This window comes from Dendrobates tinctorius, unplaced genomic scaffold (genome assembly GCF_039654945.1).
Source record: "Dendrobates tinctorius isolate UK_male_01 unplaced genomic scaffold, ASM3965494v1 ptg000001l, whole genome shotgun sequence".
Lineage (NCBI taxonomy): Eukaryota > Metazoa > Chordata > Amphibia > Anura > Dendrobatidae > Dendrobates > Dendrobates tinctorius.
This window is the reverse complement of record NW_027361669.1, coordinates 12,060,333-12,080,578: the sequence shown is the minus strand read 5'-3', so window position 1 is coordinate 12,080,578 and position 20,246 is coordinate 12,060,333. Positions and strand designations below refer to the sequence as shown.

Genomic DNA, 20,246 nt, shown 5'->3' with positions numbered 1-20,246 from the left:
CCCCTGATTTAGATAGCAAGAAATAGGACCAACAGATTTCATACTAATTTATTCTGCCCTGCAGTGTAAAGGAATGATGGAGTCAATATTAGAAATTTTACTTTGGTAGTGTTTCTCTACAGCATGTGTATTATACAGATATAGATGCACAATGTTGAAGTACATCGTTATAGATACAGCTTTACAACTGTAAACTCTCTGCGGCACATGAATACACAACACTGATACTTGCACAGGACATGTATACTCAGCTCTGCTGTACATACACAGCTTTTCTGTATGCGCACACACAGCTCTGCTTCATTCATGTAAGGGAGGGCCAGAACCATAGTCGTGACCTGTACTCTGGAGGCAGCTGCGTCCAACACTTCCCCTACATGAAACAATACTCTTCTCCTTGGCATACCTGCATCTCCAGATTCCTCTGGGCACTTCTCAGGCCATAACAGTCCCTCTTCTAGGCGACCCCCATCAATGGAGACACAGTCCGAGACAACTTTAACACTTTCTTTACTTAGGATTTTGCACGTTACATCCACAGTTGGTACATTATAACATTTGCTTGCTTCCTCATCTTTCCCTTGTTGTTATCACTTCTATGCAGTACACGCCCGGACCGGACCGTACTAGATTGCTTCCCAGTTCCTTCCTAGCCTGACCTCCTTACTATAATGACATTTCCTTCAGCCTGTTTCGTCCCAGACATGAATTCATCAGTCACTACGTTTGGTGACCCCCAGTGAAGCATCCAGCCCATCTGTACCGATCTCATTGAAGTGCCAACTCCTTTCATCTCCTTAGTTCAGCCATCTTGTGCCCTAAAAGCATTGGCCCAGGCGGTAAGACGCCACATCTTCCTTTTTCTGTTCTGACCCACTGCTAAGACCTGCAGTGGCCGTGGGTAACATGGGCAATAACGACTTAACGTTACGTGACTGCCAAGCTGTCCGGGCCTATAGCCAATGTGGACTCTTGGGCACCCTGTAAACTGCTCTTCAGCACTAACCTTAACTCTCAGCAGCCCCTCCTACCACTAACCCTCTATAAACCTCCTATCAGATCCCACTAGTATGCCCCACCTAGTGGCCCGCAACATAATTACAACTACCCAACCTATGGGGAAACCATGTACTAAGAGTGCCCTCCTCTATTGTCCCAAGAAGGATACACTAACTTTCCCGAACTATACATACACAAATGAAACATAATATACATGCAATATTATCATACAGAAACATGAGGCAATATATATACAGTTGTCTATACCATGGTAACACATCCAAGTGGAAATACCATAAGTAATGAGCGGTAATACATAATTATAAATTAGCAGTACTGCAGGAAATAATCATAAAAACACATCTGTAAACATTAAGAACTGGAAGACAATCAGTGGCAAGGGAGGCATGAGAAACATCATATCTTACCCTCCTACATACACACCACACAAAGCTCTGCTACATACGTATATATAGCTCTCCTACAAGCAATCAAAAAGCTCTGCTATATACACATGGTGCCACCCTCCACAAGGTTGTAGCAATACAGAGAAATCCAGGAACCAGGGCATCAGACAAAATCCTTTTGGTACACAGAAATCAGAATGTTGAGGCCACACAGAACCTTTATCAAACCATAAAAAGAGAGATATGAATATCTTGATAAAGGCTCTGCATGGCCGAAATGGTGTGATTTTTCTGTACCAAATGGGCCTGTTGGCTGTGGGAACAATGGCTTGAGGCCTCTGAGATGCTGATGAGATTAATAGAATGATTGCTTTACATTCACCTTTAACAATCTCCTGTCTGGCCTCATTTATGCATAAGATCCAGTCCGCATGTCTTCTTCTGCTTACTGTCACTGAATGGAAACATTGATTCCTGAGGGTGAACTGACGAGCAAGCAAATCTCTAATAAAACACAGCAAGCAAATCTCTAATAAAACAACAATATCAGTGTTACCAGTGCTCCGTGCTGGAAATAGCCTGCATCCCTTACAGCCATGGATGCCGCTCTACGTCCATTGGTCCAATAGTCTTTAGACTAGTTCCTCACATCTTGTCATTTCTAACTATACAGACCTTGTTGGAAATTAGTGATGAGCGAGTATACTTGTTGCTTGGGTTTTCCTGAGCATGCTCGGATGATCTTTGAGTATTTTTGAAGTGCTCGGAGATTTAGTTTCTGTCGCCATAGTTGCATGATTTGCAGCTGTTAGACAGCCTGACTACATGTGGGCATTTCCTAATAAACAGGCAATCTCCACATGTGACAGAATCACTGACTGGGTGGATCAGGGAAATGCTGTAGATATAGTATATCTTGATTTCAGCAAAGCATTTGACAAAGTATCTCACACAATCCTTACTAAAAAAAATGACTAAGTATGGAATGGACAAGGCAACTGTTAAGTGGATTCATAACTGTCTTAGTGATCGGATCCAGAGAGTGGTCGTAAATGGCTGCACATCCAGTTGGAAGAATGTCTCAAGTGGGGTACCACAGGGCTCTGTCCTGGGCCCTTATGATGACTCCTGGAGTGGACCCTCTGGGTCGTGATACCAACCCACCCAGGGCGAGCTGACCTAGTGAGGACCATACAGGGAGCGTCAGCGGCAGACCCAGGGGGGTAAAGTACCACGACTGCTGGAACCAGGTGTCCGGCTCACAGAAGACACGAGAGACCTTGTCTAGTAAGGTGCAGGCGGGAACATGCAGAATACAGGAGTGTGCAAAGTGTGGACACGGGGGCGCGCTGGGTACAGGAGTGTATAAAGCGTGGACACGGAATGTAGGGTACAGGGTAGTGCTAAGCGTATACACGGGGACACGCAGGGTAAAGGGTAGTGCATGGCCTTGTACACGGGGCACGCTGGGTACAGGAGAGCTTATAGCATGCTGGGAAGCATGCCTGGGTACAAGGCAAAGCAGAGCGCGTGCTGGGAAGCATGCCTGGGTAAAAGGCAAAGCAGAGTGCGTGCTGGGAAGCATGCCTGGGTGAAAGGCAAAGCAGTGCGCGTGCTGGGAAGCACGCCAGAGCACAGAGCAAAGGGCCTGGGTACAGAGAGCAGCAAGCGAGGACCAAGCAGGTCTAGCAAGGAAGCCAGATGATAATCAGGAGCCGCCTACAGGAAGAGGCAGCCTGATATAGGGCATGTGTGCTGGGACTTCCGGGTCAGGTCCTCCAGGACCATAGAGACGATAGAGATGGCACAGCCGTAGTCAGGCTATGAGGGAAGCGCATGCGCGCTCAACAAAGTCCTGTAGTCGAGTGAACAGCCACAGAGTCAAGTGCGGGAGGTGCGCGTGCGCACTCGACGACACCCCTGGACCAGCAGCGATAGCAGAAGTGATGACTTTGGGCGCTGAGCCTCGGCTCCGGCGGAATGCGGTGAGAGCGGCATGACAGCCCTGTATTGTTCAACATCTTTATCAATGATTTAGATGAAGGAATTGAGGGTAAACTGATTAAATTTGCTGACAACACAAAGCTAGGAGGGATAGCTAATACCAGAGAAGAGAGAGGATTCAATAAGATATAAATAAACTGAAGCACAGGGCAGCAACTAACAGGATGGTTTTTAACAGGGAAAAATGGAAAGTACTACATCTGGGCAATAAAAATGAAAAAGCATATACAGAATGGGAGGAATAGGGCTAAGCACATGTGAAAAAGACTTGGGTATACTAATAGATCACAGACTGAACATGAGTCAACAGTGCGATGCAGCAGCAAAAAAGGCAAATACAATTCTAGGACGTATTAACAGAAGCATATAGTCTAGATCACGTGAAGCCATTATTGCCCTCTACTCCTCTTTGGTCAGACCTCATCTGGAATACTGTGTCCAGTTTTGGGCACCACATTTAAAAAAAGACATCAACAAACTGGAGCAAGTTCAGAGAAGAGCGACCAGAATGGTGACCAGTCTGCAAACCATGTCCTATGAGGAACGGTTGCAGGATTTGGGAATGTTTAGCTTGCAAAAAAGAAGACTGAGAGGAGACTTAGAGGAGACTTAATAGCTGTCTACAAATATCTCAAGGGCTATCACATTGTAGAAGGATCATCTATATTCTCATTTGCACAACGAAATTCTAGAAGAAATGGAATGAAACTGAATGGGAGGAGACACAGATTAGATATTAGAAAAAACTTTTTCACAGTTAGAGTGATAAATTAGTGGAACAAGCTGCCATGAGAGGTGGTGAGTTCTCCTTCAACAGAAGTCTTCAAACAGACGCTGGACAGACATCTGTCTGGGATGATTTAGTGAATCCTGCTTTGAGCAGGGGGTTGGACCAGATGACCCAGGAGGTCCCTTCCAACTCTACCATTCTATGATTGTATGCATTCAGGCTGTCTAGCATTCGCAAATCATGCAGCTACATAAACCTCTGAGCACATCCAAATACTCAGAGATCACCTGAGCATGCTCAGGAAAACCTGAGTAATGAGTATGCTCGCTCATTACTATTGAAAATGTAGCTGTTCACCATAGCCTTGGTATCAGTGACCACAATATCATTTCATTTTGCTTTACACTATAAAAAACATACCTGGATGGGAAGGGGCAAAAACACTTAAAAAATAATGGTCATTTTAATTTTTCAGGACTGGAGTACATTGCCATTATAAATTAGAGCAGATTTCTAAACAAAGTCAATGTTTTGGCGTGGCCATCACAAAGCCCTGATCTCAATCCTATTGAAAATGTATGGGCAAAGCTGAAAAGGCAAGTGCAAGCAAGACGACCTACAAGCCTGGATCAGTTACACCAGTTTTGTCAGGAGGAAAGGGCCCAAATTCCGACCAACTATTGTGAGAAGCTTGTGGAAGGAGATCCCAAACGTTTGACCCAAGTCATTCAATTTCAGGGCAATGGTACCAAATACTAATGAAATGTATGTAAACCTTTGACTTTGCAGTAAGTAATTAAAATGTCTTAACACATTCTCTCTGTCTCATTATACTGGCATTTGGCGAATATTAATTATGGTAATCCTAACTGACCTACAATGGGAAAGGTTTATTCTGATCTCATGGCAGATATTGAGAAAAACATGCAGATGTGTCTTTTTATGTGGTGGATGGAAACTTCTGGTTTCAACTGTATGTATGAGTGAGTCTCTGTACGTCGTAACGTGTGTATGACATGGTGACGTCGTGTCCGTGTACGTGGTGCTGTGTGTCTGAGTGCGTCCCTGTGTGTGGTGACGTGTGTGAGTAATCTGCAACATGTCAATTTGTCTTGTGGGGAAACTATGTTTTATGTATGGATTTTTCTCACAGAATTTTGCTATATATGTAACATGTACAGGAAAAAAATGCACTCAAAAACGCAATGGAAACAAACACAAAAACTCACCAAATACTCATTGTGAGAACCAAGTCTTAGGCGGCATTTACCCTGCACTTCATTGGGTGAAATGATCTTTTGCGCAGTGTAATGTGATAAAACACTCCGGGGTCGCCTTTGCTGGGGTCAAAGGTCACGTGCATTCAGCATGAAACTCAGGCGCAGAGCTGGGATTCGGGTGTAACTGACCCTGGGTCAGGTTTATTAACGGTGAAAGCAATGCAAAAGGAAATAAAACATAAAACAAATCCTTGCCTGTCCGGCACTAACTAAACAATAGACAACCTAACTACCAACTGGCGGGCTTCTCCCGTCCAGCCAAACCACAGTTGCAGTGGGCACTGCTTCCACTCACGTGTGTCTCTCACACAGACAGGCTCTCTGTGTTCCCAGGCTGAGACACTCACACAACCACCTGGCATCCTTTTATATCCACCTCCCATTATCCATTAGTAAGCAGGTGCGATACTGACCAGACTAGGCCACATAGGAAAGGAATCTGGGCGAGATATACCTGCCCTCATCCACTATTCCCACATGATTCTCACATATCCCCCCCTCTGCTCAGGCCACTCTGGTTGAGCAATGACACCCGCCAAACAGTGCACTCGGGACAGGGCATCTGCATTCCCCATCTGTACCCCTGGGCGGTGCTCCACCGTAAAAGTGTAGGCCTGCAGGGCAAGGAACCACCGGGTCACCCGGCTATTCCGTTCCTTGTTCAAGTGCATCCACTTGAGAGGGGCATGGTCAGTGATCAGCCTGAACTTTCGGCCCACCAGGTAATATTTGAGGGCCTCTAGAGCCCACTTAATGGCTAGGCACTCTTTTTCCACGACTGCATACCTTTGCTCGTGTTTATTCAGCTTCCTGCTGAGATAGAGGACTGGGTGTTCCACTCCGTCCCTCACTTGTGAGAGTACGGCCCCGATACCGGTATCAGAGGCATCCGTTTGTACCACAAACTCGCTGCGGAAGTCCGGAGTCACCAGTACGGGCTGAGAGCAAAGTGCCCGTTTTAGGCCATGGAAGGCTTCTTCAGCCGCTAAACTCCATTTAATCATGACGGAGTCTTTCCCTTTTGTAAGATCCGTCAGGGGGGTAGCGATGGCTGCAAAATTGGGTATGAACCGGCGATAATAGCCGGCGATCCCCAGGAAGGCTTGCACCTGCTTCTTGTTGACAGGTTGTGGCCAGTCCTGAACCGCCTGAATCTTATCAACCTGGGGTTTAACAACACCCCTCCCAATTACATACCCCAAATACCGGGCTTCTTCTAGCCCGATGTGACATTTCTTGGGGTTCGCGGTTAGACCTGCCTCCCACAGGTCGTCAATCACAGCTTGTACTTTCTGGAGATGAGTCTCCCAGTCCAAGCTGTAAATGACAATGTCATCCAAATAGGCCGAAGCGTACCGCCTATGTGGCCTCAAGACTCGATCCATCAGTCTCTGGAAGGTCGCCGGTGCCCCGTGCAGTCCAAACGGCATATACACATACTGAAATAGACCTTCCGGCGTAGCAAATGCCGTCTTTTCTCTGGCAGCCTCCGCCAGAGGGATCTGCCAATACCCCTTTGTTAGATCTAGGGTCGTAATATACCGGGCTTTTCCTAACTGATCTATTAACTCGTCGACCCGGGGCATAGGATAGGCATCAAATTTTGAGACCGCATTCAGTTTCCTGAAGTCATTGCAGAACCGGATGGTGCCGTCCGGTTTAGGAATTAGCACAATCGGGCTGGACCACGCACTGTGCGATTCCTCAATGACTCCTAACTCTAACATTGCCTTCACTTCTTGGGAAACGGCTTCACGGCGCGCTTCCGGGATTCGGTTGGGCTTTACGTGAACTGTGACACCAGGTTCCATTACGATGTCATGTTTCATTAGCATAGTCTGCCCGGGTTTTTCTGAGAAAAACTTTTGGTTGTGAAGTAGAAACTGCCTGACCTCAGTCTTTTGCCGCTCCGAGAGAGTCTCTGCAACCCGTACCTCCGGCATGGTATGCGGGCAGACAGGACGGGCCAGCTCCGCTGACAAGGCAGACCAATCCTTCCAGGGCTTTATCAGATTTACATGATAAATCTGTTCAGGTTTCCGTTTACCCGCCTGGTATACTTTGTAGTTTACTTCACCAACTCTTTCCTTGATCTCAAAGGGGCCCTGCCACTTTGCCAGGAACTTACTGTCCACCGTGGGGACCAGGATCAACACCCTATCTCCGGGTGCAAACGTACGGATCTTGGCGCCCCTATCATAGATTCTTTTTTGGGCTCCTTGAGCCTGTATCATGTGTTCTTTGACGATAGGCATAACAGCCGCAATACGGTCCTGCATTTGTGTGACGTGATCTATCACTGTTTTAAATGGAGTGACCTGACCCTCCCAGGTTTCATTTGCAACGTCTAACAGTCCGCGAGGACGTCGGGCGTACAATAACTTGAAAGGCGAGAATCCCGTGGAAGACTGGGGTACTTCCCTGATGGAAAAAAGCAAATACGGAAGTAAATAGTCCCAGTTCTTCCCATCCTTGTCTATCACCTTTCTCAGCATCTGCTTCAGAGTTTTATTGAACCGTTCAAGCAACCCGTCTGTTTGAGGGTGATACACGGATGTGCGTAACGGTTCGATTTGTAACAATCGGCAGAGCTCCTTCATTATCCTGGACATAAAGGGGGTCTGTTTTGGTATACCGACCCGACTAAACACATGCACCAGTTCCTTGGCAATCGTCTTGGTGGCCGTGTTACGCAAAGGGATGGCCTCCGGGTAACGAGTGGCATAATCCAAGATGACCAGGATATGTTGGTGTCCACGTGCAGACCGTGGAAGGGGCCCAACTAAATCCATCCCAATCCTCTCAAACGGGACTTCAATAATAGGTAGGGGTACCAAAGGGCTACAGAACCGGGGCTTAGGTGCAGAGGCTTGGCAGTCAGGACAAGACTCACAATATACACGAATATCGTGATGCATGCCTGGCCAAACAAAACAGTGTAATATCCTTTCGGTGGTTTTCTGGACTCCCAGATGACCTCCCATCACATGTCCGTGGGCCAGGTCCAGCACCTGCCGCCTGTAGGGTTTTGGCACGACTAATAGTTGCACCGTATCTTCCCCCTTTTTCTCTATCTGATAGAGTAAATCATTCTCCAGGACCATGTAAGGATATGCCAACCTAGAGCCAGGTTCTACGGGTACCCCATTTATCACTTTTACATTTGTCCTAGCCTGAGAAAGGGTAGGATCCTTTATTTGCTCGCTTTGGAAGTCATCTTTCTGAACTTCTAAATCCGGCAAACGGGGAGGTGGACGGCTGTCGGCCTCCTCCTCTTCCCCGGTCTCCTCCGTATCACCCGCCATGACTGAAAACGGGAACGGCAGGTCATTTCCCGCAGACTCTTCCCCAGAGTCTTCCGGGGAGACCTCTTCCAGGGGTTCGGGACCCACACGCGCCCTGGGAGAAGAATCATGTACACTATTACCCTGGGGTATCAACTGATTCTCCCACAATTGCCAGAAGTGGGGAAAATCCCGGCCCAGGATAACATCATGCAATAACGCCGAGACGAGTCCCACTTTATTTGCACAGACCCATAGGAAGTAGTAATGCATATGACCGTGGTGAGGTACGAACAGGTGTCTCCATGCAGACATGTTACAGAAAATTTGTCTGATGGTCCAGTCGGGGCTGACACCAGACTGGCCTTCACCAGAGTCACCACACTTCCCGAGTCTAACAATGCCACCACATTTTTGCCATCAACAGTTAAATCACACAAGTGTTTTTCCACATCCTTTTGACCGGCATTCAAACTCACCACCCGTGCAACCATAGACATGCGGTTTTTAGAGTCTGTGACGTCGCACTGCATGGGTTCAGTAGTGACCGGACAGTTCGCAGCAATATGTCCCATCTCTTGGCAGCGGAAACACCTAACGGGCCCCTTGCTTAGACCATAGTTCGTTACTCTCGGCCTCGCAGTGCGGGCAGTCCCGTTTTCCTCCCCCACTGTCTTAGGGATTTTTCCATCTCCCCTACTCCCTGGAACAGTCTTACTGGTTCCACGTGGAGATGATGAAGAACGAGGTGGGGTAGCGTCGTCTCGGAGTCCTTCAGCCATGGAGTAACGTTCAACCAGATCCACCAGTTGATCTGCTGTCGTAGGATTTCCATGGCTTACCCACTTCCTCAGTGCTGGCGGTAGAGCTCTCAGGTACTTGTCCATGACGACTCTCTGGATTATCTCTGGCGCTGTCAACACCTCGGGTTGTAGCCACTTCTTCGTCACGTGGATCAGGTCGAACATCTGGGACCGCGGTGGTTTATCCGGCTGATAAATCCATTGATGCACTCTCTGTGCACGGACAGCGGTCGTCACTCCCAGCCGGGCCAAGATCTCGGCTTTCAATTTGTCAAAGTCCTGCGCGGCTTCAGGCTCTAAGTCATAATAAGCCTTTTGGGCCTCACCGGAAAGAAACGGGGCAATCAGGCCGGCCCATCGTGCCTTCGGCCATTTTTCTCGCACCGCCGTCCGTTCAAACGTGGTCAGGTATGCCTCGACGTCATCTTCGGTCGTCATTTTCTGCCAGTACCGACTCACGTGAATCACTCTCGACTCGGCTTCCAGGTTAAGCTCAGGTAAGCTTGCCAAGCGCTGCGCCACCTGCTGGAGAAGCGAACGATCGGTAACTGTCATGTCCACCAACTCCTTCAGCTGGGCCATCATCACCCGATTAGCTTCTTGCTGGACGGCGGTGGACTGTACCAGCGCTTTCACCACGTCCTCCATGCTCATGCTTGCAACGTGATGCCCGCGTTCTCCACCACAATGTGATAAAACACTCCGGGATCGGCTTTGCTGGGGTCAAAGGTCACGTGCGTTCAGCATGAAACTCAGGCACAGAGCTGGGATTCGGGTGTAACTGACCCTGGGTCAGGTTTATTAACGGTGAAAGCAATGCAAAAGGAAATAAAACATAAAACAAATCCTTGCCTGTCCGGCACTAACTAAACAATGGACAACCTAACTACCAACTGGCAGGCTTCTCCCGTCCAGCCAAACCACAGTTGCAGTGGGCACTGCTTCCACTCACGTGTGTCTCTCACACAGACAGGCTCTCTGTGTTCCCAGGCTGAGAAACTCACACAACCACCTGGCATCCTTTTATATCCACCTCCCATTATCCATTAGTAAGCAGGTGCGATACTGACCAGACTAGGCCACATAGGAAAGGAATCTGGGCGAGATATACTTGCCCTCATCCACTATTCCCACATGATTCTCACAGTAAGAAATCATCATCCTTAGCAGTGCGTTGTCTTTTGTAAACAGGACTCACATCGCTGAGAACCATGCGCACATCGTTTACCGCTGATTGGTAAAGGTTCAGCGATCGGCGGCCACATTGTGCCTCTGGTCGGTCTGTATATATGGACCGTTAGTGTATGTGAAGTACAGATCGCAATCACAGAGGACTCTACATGAAGTATAGGGAAGGCAGATAAACGATGAAGTAAAGGAAAGGCGCAGCACAATGGCTGCTCTCCAACACAGAATGGAAAGAGACAATGGCTTCAGATAACAATGAAAAGATGTCTGTACTGGGGCAAGACAAGGAGCTAGAAATGACAAGACTGTTCTCACAATCTACAGAGACCATAGAGAAATTGAATTAACCCTGGAAGCCATGTACATGTTTGCAGATTTTACACATCTAAAGGGCCTGTCACACTAAGCGATATCGCTAGCAATATCGCTATAACGTCACTGTTTTTTGTGACCTTATAGCAATATTGCTAGCGATATGTGTGATACTTACCTCCGAACTCTCCCCCGCTGGTTATCGCTGATCGCGCGAGAACGTCCTGGTCCGTTTCTCGTCGTCCGCTTCCTGCTGGGTTTCCTGCTGGGCTTCCTGCTGTGGAGAGACGAGCGACGCGTGGACGCGGGCGGGAGGACGTCAGGATCGCCTCATCTTACAGGTAAGTAGCGAACCCCGACCGCTGCTATGTCGCTGGTGAGATCTGCCTGTGTGGCAGCTCACTAGCGACCATATCATTGGTCGGGATCGCTGGTGCATCGCTAAGTGTGACAGCACCTTAACTGTATGAGGACAAAGCTGATGCTCATAAAAAAGTAGATAAGACCAAGTCTGAACTGCGTGCAAAACATGAGGAAAAGATGTCCATTTCATGTGCTCATTGTAGATCTGCGCACAGAAGCCAAATCTAAACCCAAGATGCAAGACAAAGCAAGGAGGAAATTGGGATCAAACATTTCATAAAAGAGAAGCAACAAAGATATTAAATGTAAGGACACCAAATGGCCTAAACTGCAAGGCAGAGCTGTTATATTTTGGATGCAATATGGGAATGTATCTTTGGGCAGGTTTTTCCTACAATTGTATTTTATCTATTTGCATAATGTTCACATTCACAGTATGGACTACGTAGGAAAAGAAGTTTTTCAATAAAGAAGCTTTATTTTATGAAGTGCCGGATTCATGAAATATTTAAAAATACTGACAACACCTAAAGGATTATCTGGGATTGTTATTATCTTTGGGCATGGGGCTAAGAACTTAAGGCCCCATCACACTAAGCGACTTACCAGCGATCCCGACACCGATATCAAGGTGTCAGGATCGCTGGTAAGTCGCTATGTGATCGCTGGTGAGCTGTCACACAGACAGCTTCACCAGCGATCAGCACAGCGATGCCGAGCGCCCGGCATCGCTGGCCATCGCTGTAAAAAATAGAATCAAAATAAAAAATATAGTTATTCTCACCTTCCGACGTCCCGTTCAGCCATCCTGCCTCTCTCCACGCTCCGGTCCCAGTGATCCTTTGCACGAATGACCGCGAGATGTCACGGTCTCGAGGGATAACAAAGTCTCGCGGTCATTCGTGCAAAGGATCACTGGGACCGGAGCGTGGAGAGAGGCCGGAAGACTGCGCGGGACATCGGAAGGTGAGAATAACTATTTTTTATTTTTTTTTATTATTTTTTACACCTGATCGCTCGTCTCCCGCCTGTCACACGCAGCGATGCGTGCTGGCCAGCGGGAGACCAGCGACCAAAGAAATGTCCAGAGGTTTCTTCCAGCGATCAGCGATACCGGCAGGGGGGCCGCTCGCTGATCGCTGTCACACACAGCGATCTCGCTGGTGAGATCGCTGTTACGTCACAAAAGTTGTGACTCAGCAGCGATCTCGCTACCAAGATCGCTTAGTGTGACGGGGCCTTTACAGGCAGGTAGCTGCTACCTACCTGTCTGCTCTGTCCAGCACCGATCTCTACTGGCTAAAAGCAGTCACAGACCGCTCCTGCCAGCCACTCAGTGGCTTCTGCTCCCGTCACTTCCACAGAAGAGCGTCTTGTCTTCCACTCTGTTCTGTTGATGGGGTGTCACTGCTGAAGTCATTATATGGCCAGGGTCACAATTGTGAGAAACTCGCACGAGTCTCGCGTCTCAATACCCAGCACTTCTGCCGGCACTCAGGACCCAAGTGTGCGGCTGATGCAGCTGAGCGCTCCGGTCCCAAGTGCCGGCGGCAGTGTCAGATACTGAGAGGCGAGACTCGTGCAAGTTTCTCGTAAGTGTGACCCCAGCCTATCAGACATAATGGCAGGGAGCCGTCTGTCAATCACCATGACACCTGCAGTGACACCCTGCTGACGGAGCAGACCAGAAGAGCAAGAGTTGCTCTGTTGACAAGAGCTGAAGTGAAGCAGCAGAATCGCCCGCAAGAGTGGCCCATGACTGCTGGGAGCCAGCAACTATCTGCTTCTTGGTTCTTACTCCCATACACAAAAACAATAAAGAAAATCCTTAGTTACATAGGTTGAAAAAAGAGTCCATCAAGTTCAACCTTTCTTCACCAATTTTTTGTTTCTTTTTGTAATGGATCCGTTTTTACAAGGGGTAACACTGACATTTCTACTGTTCTGGGAATGCCGAGTGCAAAATAACAGACCTGGTAATGGATGACATACAGTAACAGATGACCATTCATTATCATCAGTTTCCCACAGTCTTCAATATCAGGCAACGTTAACATGTTCAGAATTTGGTCAGTATTTTACATCAGTATTTATAAGCCAAAACCAGGAGTGGGTGATAAATCCAGAAGTGGTGATGTGTTTCTATTATACTTTTCCTCTGATTGTCCCACTCCTGATTTTGGCTTACAAATACTGATGTCAAATACTGACCAAATACTGACCAAATACTGAGAGTGTGAACGTGGCCTTGAAAAAACAGATCCAGTTGCTAAAGAGGTTATGCAGACTTTTTGATCCAGTAAAAAACTGATCGCAGCAGGCTTGCAGTCAAACAGAAGACGTTTGAGGACCTTTAAATCATTTTAGCATCCTGTATTCAGTCATTTTATTTCAGTTTTTTGTTATCCCAAAACAAAATAAAAACAGAGATAACTACTGGACATACTGTCTAATCCAATTGTGAGTAGACACCTGGCTTTGGCCATAAGTGTGATATGCAAAGCGTAGATGTCTACCTTCTTGTCTGCCATGTGTGGGTCAGAGAAGAGGACAACCAACACAAAAGAGGAGACAAGACAGGAATTGTTTCACAAGCTGATGTGGTAATCAGGAAGAAAGGGCTTAAATACCATGTTATTGTGTGCAAAACAAAAGCCAAAGAGTGGCAAAAAAGTTGACATTATATGCATACAACAGTGAGATAGTTGGGTTTCATCAGCAATGTTGCATTAGATAGTCTCTACAAAGAAAGTTCTCAAGATTCAAGTCAAGTGATTGGAAATTGGAAAACGAGACAACCTGACCATATGGTAGCAAGGAAAACTGAGAAAGCATGGACACTGTCCAAGAAAAGTGGATTGAATAAAGATGCCTAGTCCAATGTTATTCACACCATAAGAAGTGAGCTGAGGGTGAAGACATTTGAGGCTGCATTTAGACAAGCCAACCACAGGCTATTAAACAGCTTCTGATCCGTAACATACAAGACAAATGGCCGTCGTTTAGAGGAGCGTCCATTACTGGGACAACTCCTTCTCATTCCCCATGTTTGACCTGGTTAAAATAAAATGGCTTATACTCAAGACCGGTTCTGGTGCCGTTCCAGAGGTGTCAGCCCTAGCATTGCCAGGGCTCATGTGAAGTTGTTATGTCATGTGGGCCCTGAGCCCAATCAGTGCTGGCATCACTGTCTGTGTATAAGTAATTAACAGGAAGTAACTGGCCAGCCACAGCTCTCACTTCCTGTTAATTACGTAAACATCTGAAGTCGAAGACAGTGATATCAGCGCTAACTGGCCTCCGGGCTCACATGACATAACCTCACGAGCCTCGGGAGAGCCAGTGCTGGCACCAGATGTGAATGCAAGTGCTTTTATTTTATCTGGGCCAAATATTCAGATTGAGAACGGGTTGTCCTAGTGGTGGACAACGCCTTTAATAGTGTATTTAGACAAGCTAACTGCACTTCCCATGTGCACAGAACAATTTTGAACATGCTCGTTCTGTGCACATAGAGTTTCAATGTTATTCTCGGCGCATTTAATGTTCATTCGTCCAACATTTTGAAAAAAAGAGCATTTTGTTCATTCATCGGTGTGAAAACGGATGCCACATGTACCTGAAACACGGGCATGTGAAGGGGGCCATAGGGTGTAAGGTTAGAAGGTTCTAGAGAGCAACCCCAAAATGGTTGAAAATGACCTGGGCCCACACCCATCTAGGGCCCATTCTAGAATGAGCGCTCACAGCCGAGAGGTGATCTGTTGGAGACAGACAGGTGGATTGGCACCAGAAAGGACTTGAAGATAAGAGCCAGAGTACTGCGGGAGGACCTCACTAAAGCTTTGGGGTCCAAGATGTGAGGTAGTGCTCTGTGTGTGTGTAAGGGGGTGAAGCACCGAGGGGGAGTTGCCTTCCTAGCTCCGTGCCAAGAACCATCGAGCAGGGCGTTAGATTCCCCAGGGGATACTTTAGGGAACTGTACTGTAACCAGGAACTGGAAGAGGTCAGGACTGGGAGCGGAAGAATTGGGCGCGCTTTCAGCAGAGCAGCGCAGGGAGGAGAAGAGAGAGGACGCTGACACAGGAGGGGAGAGCAGACGGGTGCAGCGGCTGGAGACTGAGGGACCGGCTGTGGGCAGAGAGTACGAGAGTGAGTACGAGAAGCCTGATACTGCCCCGCCTGGAAGGCTGGTTGCTCCCCTCCTCATAGAGACTTTGTCACACCGACAGACCGCGTACCTTGACAAGACGCTCCCCTGCAGTGAGACCCTGCCTTACCCTGAGACGCTTCCCTGTGACCAAGGGACGTACCGTAACATGACACTGACCTGCCAAGAGAGACTGTCCCAGGCAGAGCCCCTGACCCTGGTGAAAGAACGCCGCTGCCGCAGCAGAGGAAAGGACCTTGAGTACAGGGGGATACCGCCATCCGCATACCCCTTGGGCTCCCACGTTAACCCTTCATACTCCAGTTGAACTAAACCTAGGATCCCAGAGACAGAGGACATCAAGCACTGCCTGTGCCTCGGTGCCTACGTGGGAGAAGAGTGATCTCTGCAATCAAGACCTCCAGGAACTGATAAGTTTCTTCCCCATAAGAGAATAACTTCTTGTTGTTTTGCACCTCTTATATTTCTCCAGTTTCTGATATAAACTTTTACAGCATTTTCTCTGTTATACTGTATGTTTACCAGTATTACTCCCTGTAAATAAACCTCCCCTTTTACTGTTGGTCTGCCTGCTCCGTGGTGATATATATCCCTCCTGCACGTCATTACATGTGCTGCCAAAAAATTTTTTTTTTCATGCCACTGAAAAGCTGAATAAAGCCATTTCCTTTGGAACGCCATTATATTATGCTGGGATAAGGTGTTATCAGAACATGCTCGGGTGATGATAGAGTCTCGGCGTGCTCGAATGACATGTTCGAGTCCCCGCAGCTGCACGTCACGTCTCAGTTTGACAGCTGCAACACATGGAAGGGTTGACTAAGGCAATCCCTGCATGTGTTGCAGCTGTTGAACACCTGCGAGACCTGCAGCCGCGGGGACTTAAACGTATTTTTCAAGCACGCTGAAGACAGTCGGCTAGCATACAGGCGTGCTCTTATAACACCTTATCTGAGCAATATCAGGCTCTTAGAAAAGGGATTTAATACAAATTTCTGCTGTTTAATAGAAACATTAATAGCCAGGTCTGCTAAGGTGCACTACAAGCCTCAGCCTATTTCTAGGAAATGTCATACAGCTGCCTTAAGGCCGCCCTACAAATTAGGTTACATACACACAGCCTTGTGACACGTCCTTGTGCGGACTTTTTTCTCGAACTGGCGTATAACATGGCCGAGTGCTATGTGATGTTTTATCGGACAGGACTCGGCCCAGTGTTATACTATGGGGTAGCTCAGACCTGTGATTATTTTCTCATGTCGATCTGATATGAGAGAACAATGGCAGCATGCTGCGGGTGGCTCCGTATATTCGGATCACGCTCACCCATACACATTTATGGGTGTGTGTGAAAAATCGGACTGCACTCGAATGTCACCCAAGTGCAGTCCGATGTACACGCACCAATTCAACGGATAAAATAAGTTTGGGCTGTCTACCTGCTTCATAGACAGATGGGTAAACTTAAACATCAGCCGGACCCTCTGATATTGGGGGGCTCAGCCGACATTCTATTATGTATGGGAGTTTCCCCAATTCCCCCAGATGAGACCAGTGGGGTCTGGTAGCATATCTGTCATACAGAACACAGGAGCGCTCAGCAGATTAAACCCTGCTGTGTACAAAGGCGAAGGCAGGCCTATTGTTCGGCCATCACTTACAGTATCTATTATGTATTGGGCCCTTTACAGTAAACATCCCCAGAGACACAGGGCCTGATACATCAAAACCACCATTGTCCATGCTGGCCTTGATAAGGAGGTGTGCTGGAGTCAGGTGCTGCTGATTCCTGAACAGTCATTATTATGATAATATACCAACTCCTGCCATAAATTTATGCAGGAAGAAAAGGCATAGGCAATTGAATAAATCCATAAAAACAATAATTTATTAACATCAAATTATTCAAATAAAACAAGGAAATTTCTCAACAGGGGGCGTATGAGGAAGCCACTACGGCGAAACGACGCTGTCGGAGTAGCCGCGGACATAAGCACCAGGAGCTGCACCCATGTAAGTCTCAAACATTCTTGCTAGCACTATGCACTTTATTTCGTTTGATTGAAAGCTCATATGATAATTGAATTTTGTTATATTTGAGTTATTTCTGATCTTTTTGGGCACTTTAGCACTTTCAATATCGCATATATGAGGCTAGTTTCACACTTGCTTTTTTTTGCAGCGCGTTTTTCCCGCAAAAAAACGCATTGAAAAAACGCATACATAAGCATACAACTGCTGCGTTTTTTTCCAAGCATTTTTATGAGCATGCATGAAAAAAACGCAGCGTTTTTATGCGTTTGTATGCGTTTTTAGCGCGTTTTTACCGCGTTTGCGGTTTTTTCCAACATTTTTAGGTGGCCCCTCACACTACCCAAACCATGACTTTACTAACCCTAACCCTGACCCTAACCCTAACCCTAACCCTGACCCTAACCCTTAACCAAATCATACTTAACCCTAACCCAAACCCTAAACCCTAACTAACCCTAACCCTAACCCTAACCCTGACCCTAACCCTAACCCTGACCCTAACCCTAACCCTAACCCTAACCCTTAACAAAACCATACTTAACCCTAACCCTGACCCTAACCCTAACCCTAACCCTAATCCTGACCCTAACCCTGACCCTAACCCTAACCCTGACCCTAACCCTTAACAAAACCATACTTAACCCTAATCCTGACCCTAACCCTGACCCTAATCCTTAACAAAACCATACTTAACCCTAATCCTGACCCTAACCCTGACCCTAACCCTAACCCTGACCCTAACCCTAACCCTTAACAAAACCATACTTAACCCTAATCCTGACCCTTACCCTGACCCTAATCCTTAACAAAACCATACTTAACCCTAATCCTGACCCTGACCCTAACCCTAACCCTAACCCTAACCCTTAACAAAACCATACTTAACCCTAATCCTGACCCTAACCATGACCCTAATCCTTAACAAAACCATACTTAACCCTAACCCTGACCCTAACCCTGACCCTGACCATAACCCTAACCCTAAACCCCCTTAACTAACCCAAACTCTAACCCAAACCCCTAAATTCCATGGTTTAAAAAAAAAAACGCATATGCAAAAAAACGCATACATGAGCATGCCAGTGCGCACATATGCGCATCCATAGGCTATAATGGCTATTTTTAGCGCAAAACGTGCGCATATGTGCGCATGCGCTTTTTTGCAGGGCCAAAAAATGCAACATGCTGCGTCTGGAAAATCCCAACGCACACCCCAAAAAAACGCAGCGCATGAAAATCGCATACATGCGCTGACCAGTGCGCAGGTATGCGCACCCATGTTAAATATAGGGGAAAAAACGCATGCGCAGGTGTGCGTTTTTTTCCAGCGCTAAAAAACGCAAATGTGAAACCAGCCTTAGATTGGTTTATGCATTGATGTTTATTTATGAGCAGTTTTGGACCCTTTGGCACTAGGCATTTTGCCTTCAACAAATGTAAGGTCATTCGGCCGCATTAATAAGCGCTGTTTTGGGTTGCAGTGTTCTCTGATGTATTTTTTGGACCTGGCATTTTTGAGAAATTTCGTTGTTTTATTTGAATAATTTGGTGTTAATAAATTATTGTTTTTATGGATTTATTCCATTGCCTATGCCTTTTCTTTCTGCATAAATTTATGGCAGGAGTTGGTATATTGTAGTGAATAGAAGGTGGCTATTATACATTTTTTTGGGACTATTTTGTTATTATTATTATGTATTTATATAGCGCCATTAATTCCATGGTGTTGTACATGAGAAGGGGCTTACATACAAAGTTATAGATATCATTAACAGTAAACACATTTACAATGACAGACTGGTACAGAGGGGAGAGGACCCTGTCCTTGCGGACTTCCATTCTGTTATGTATAGTCATTATTATGAGTAGCGTACACTTCAGTGCGCACCTCTCCACAAATCCTACTCCAGTCCATGCTGGAGTAAGATCTGCTGCGTAGCAACATCGCCGTTCGTCATGAATTTGACGTCAGCCCCAGCTCCAGATTTTGCTGAAAATGGTGTGGTATGGAGAGAAAGCTCAGCTCTCCCGCCATTGTAGTACGCATCTTTGACTGTCAGTACCCACGAGCAGATTTAACAAGTCATCTCTCACCTTTCTGTATTTTTCCTTCTCCTCGTTGAGCTCCTTACATTTTTTATCATAGTCCTTGAACTGTTTTTTTTCATCTGCAGACCATTCAGTCTCGGCTTTGGACAAGAAACCTGGTTGTGTCACTTCCTGAAAGACAAAGTGTTGGGTAAAAAAAAATGGCTGCTTTCAACCACTGCGGTCAACCTTGGGTTATTATGGAGGAATGAACTATTGGTTTTTTTTTCAACCGACGACCATTAGTTATCGGTCAAAATATCAAATATGTTCACATTTTTTGGGCAAGTGACAACGTAGGCCAAAAATCCAAGCCCACCCACCTCTATGTATATGACTGAGTTTTTGCTCTCAGATTTAAACCCACAATCCACATAAAAAACACTCTACCATCCGTGTGTGATCCGTGTGTCCATGTGTACCATCCATGTGTGATCCATGTGCTGTCTGTGAATTGAAACAATTTGCTTCAATGTTAACCCTATGACTTTTAAAACGCATACGGATGGCACACGGACGCCATTCGTGTGCAGTACGTGTTTACACGGACCCATTGGCTTGTATGGGTCCATGTGATCTGTGC

The 20,246-nt window shown here is 46.8% G+C and overlaps 1 protein-coding gene across 5 annotated transcripts in view; it reads right to left on the bottom strand.

Annotated features, from left to right (window-relative positions):
* The window catches only part of CFAP43 (cilia and flagella associated protein 43), a 93,683-nt gene that overhangs the window by 23,318 nt on the left and 50,119 nt on the right, over positions 1–20,246 (bottom strand). For all 5 annotated transcript variants that reach the window (XM_073566104.1, XM_073566119.1, XM_073566126.1 and 2 more), the window contains one exon: positions 19,670–19,795. In XM_073566104.1, the coding sequence (XP_073422205.1) occupies positions 19,670–19,795 (126 nt within the window). The remainder of the gene's footprint in view (positions 1–19,669; positions 19,796–20,246) is intronic.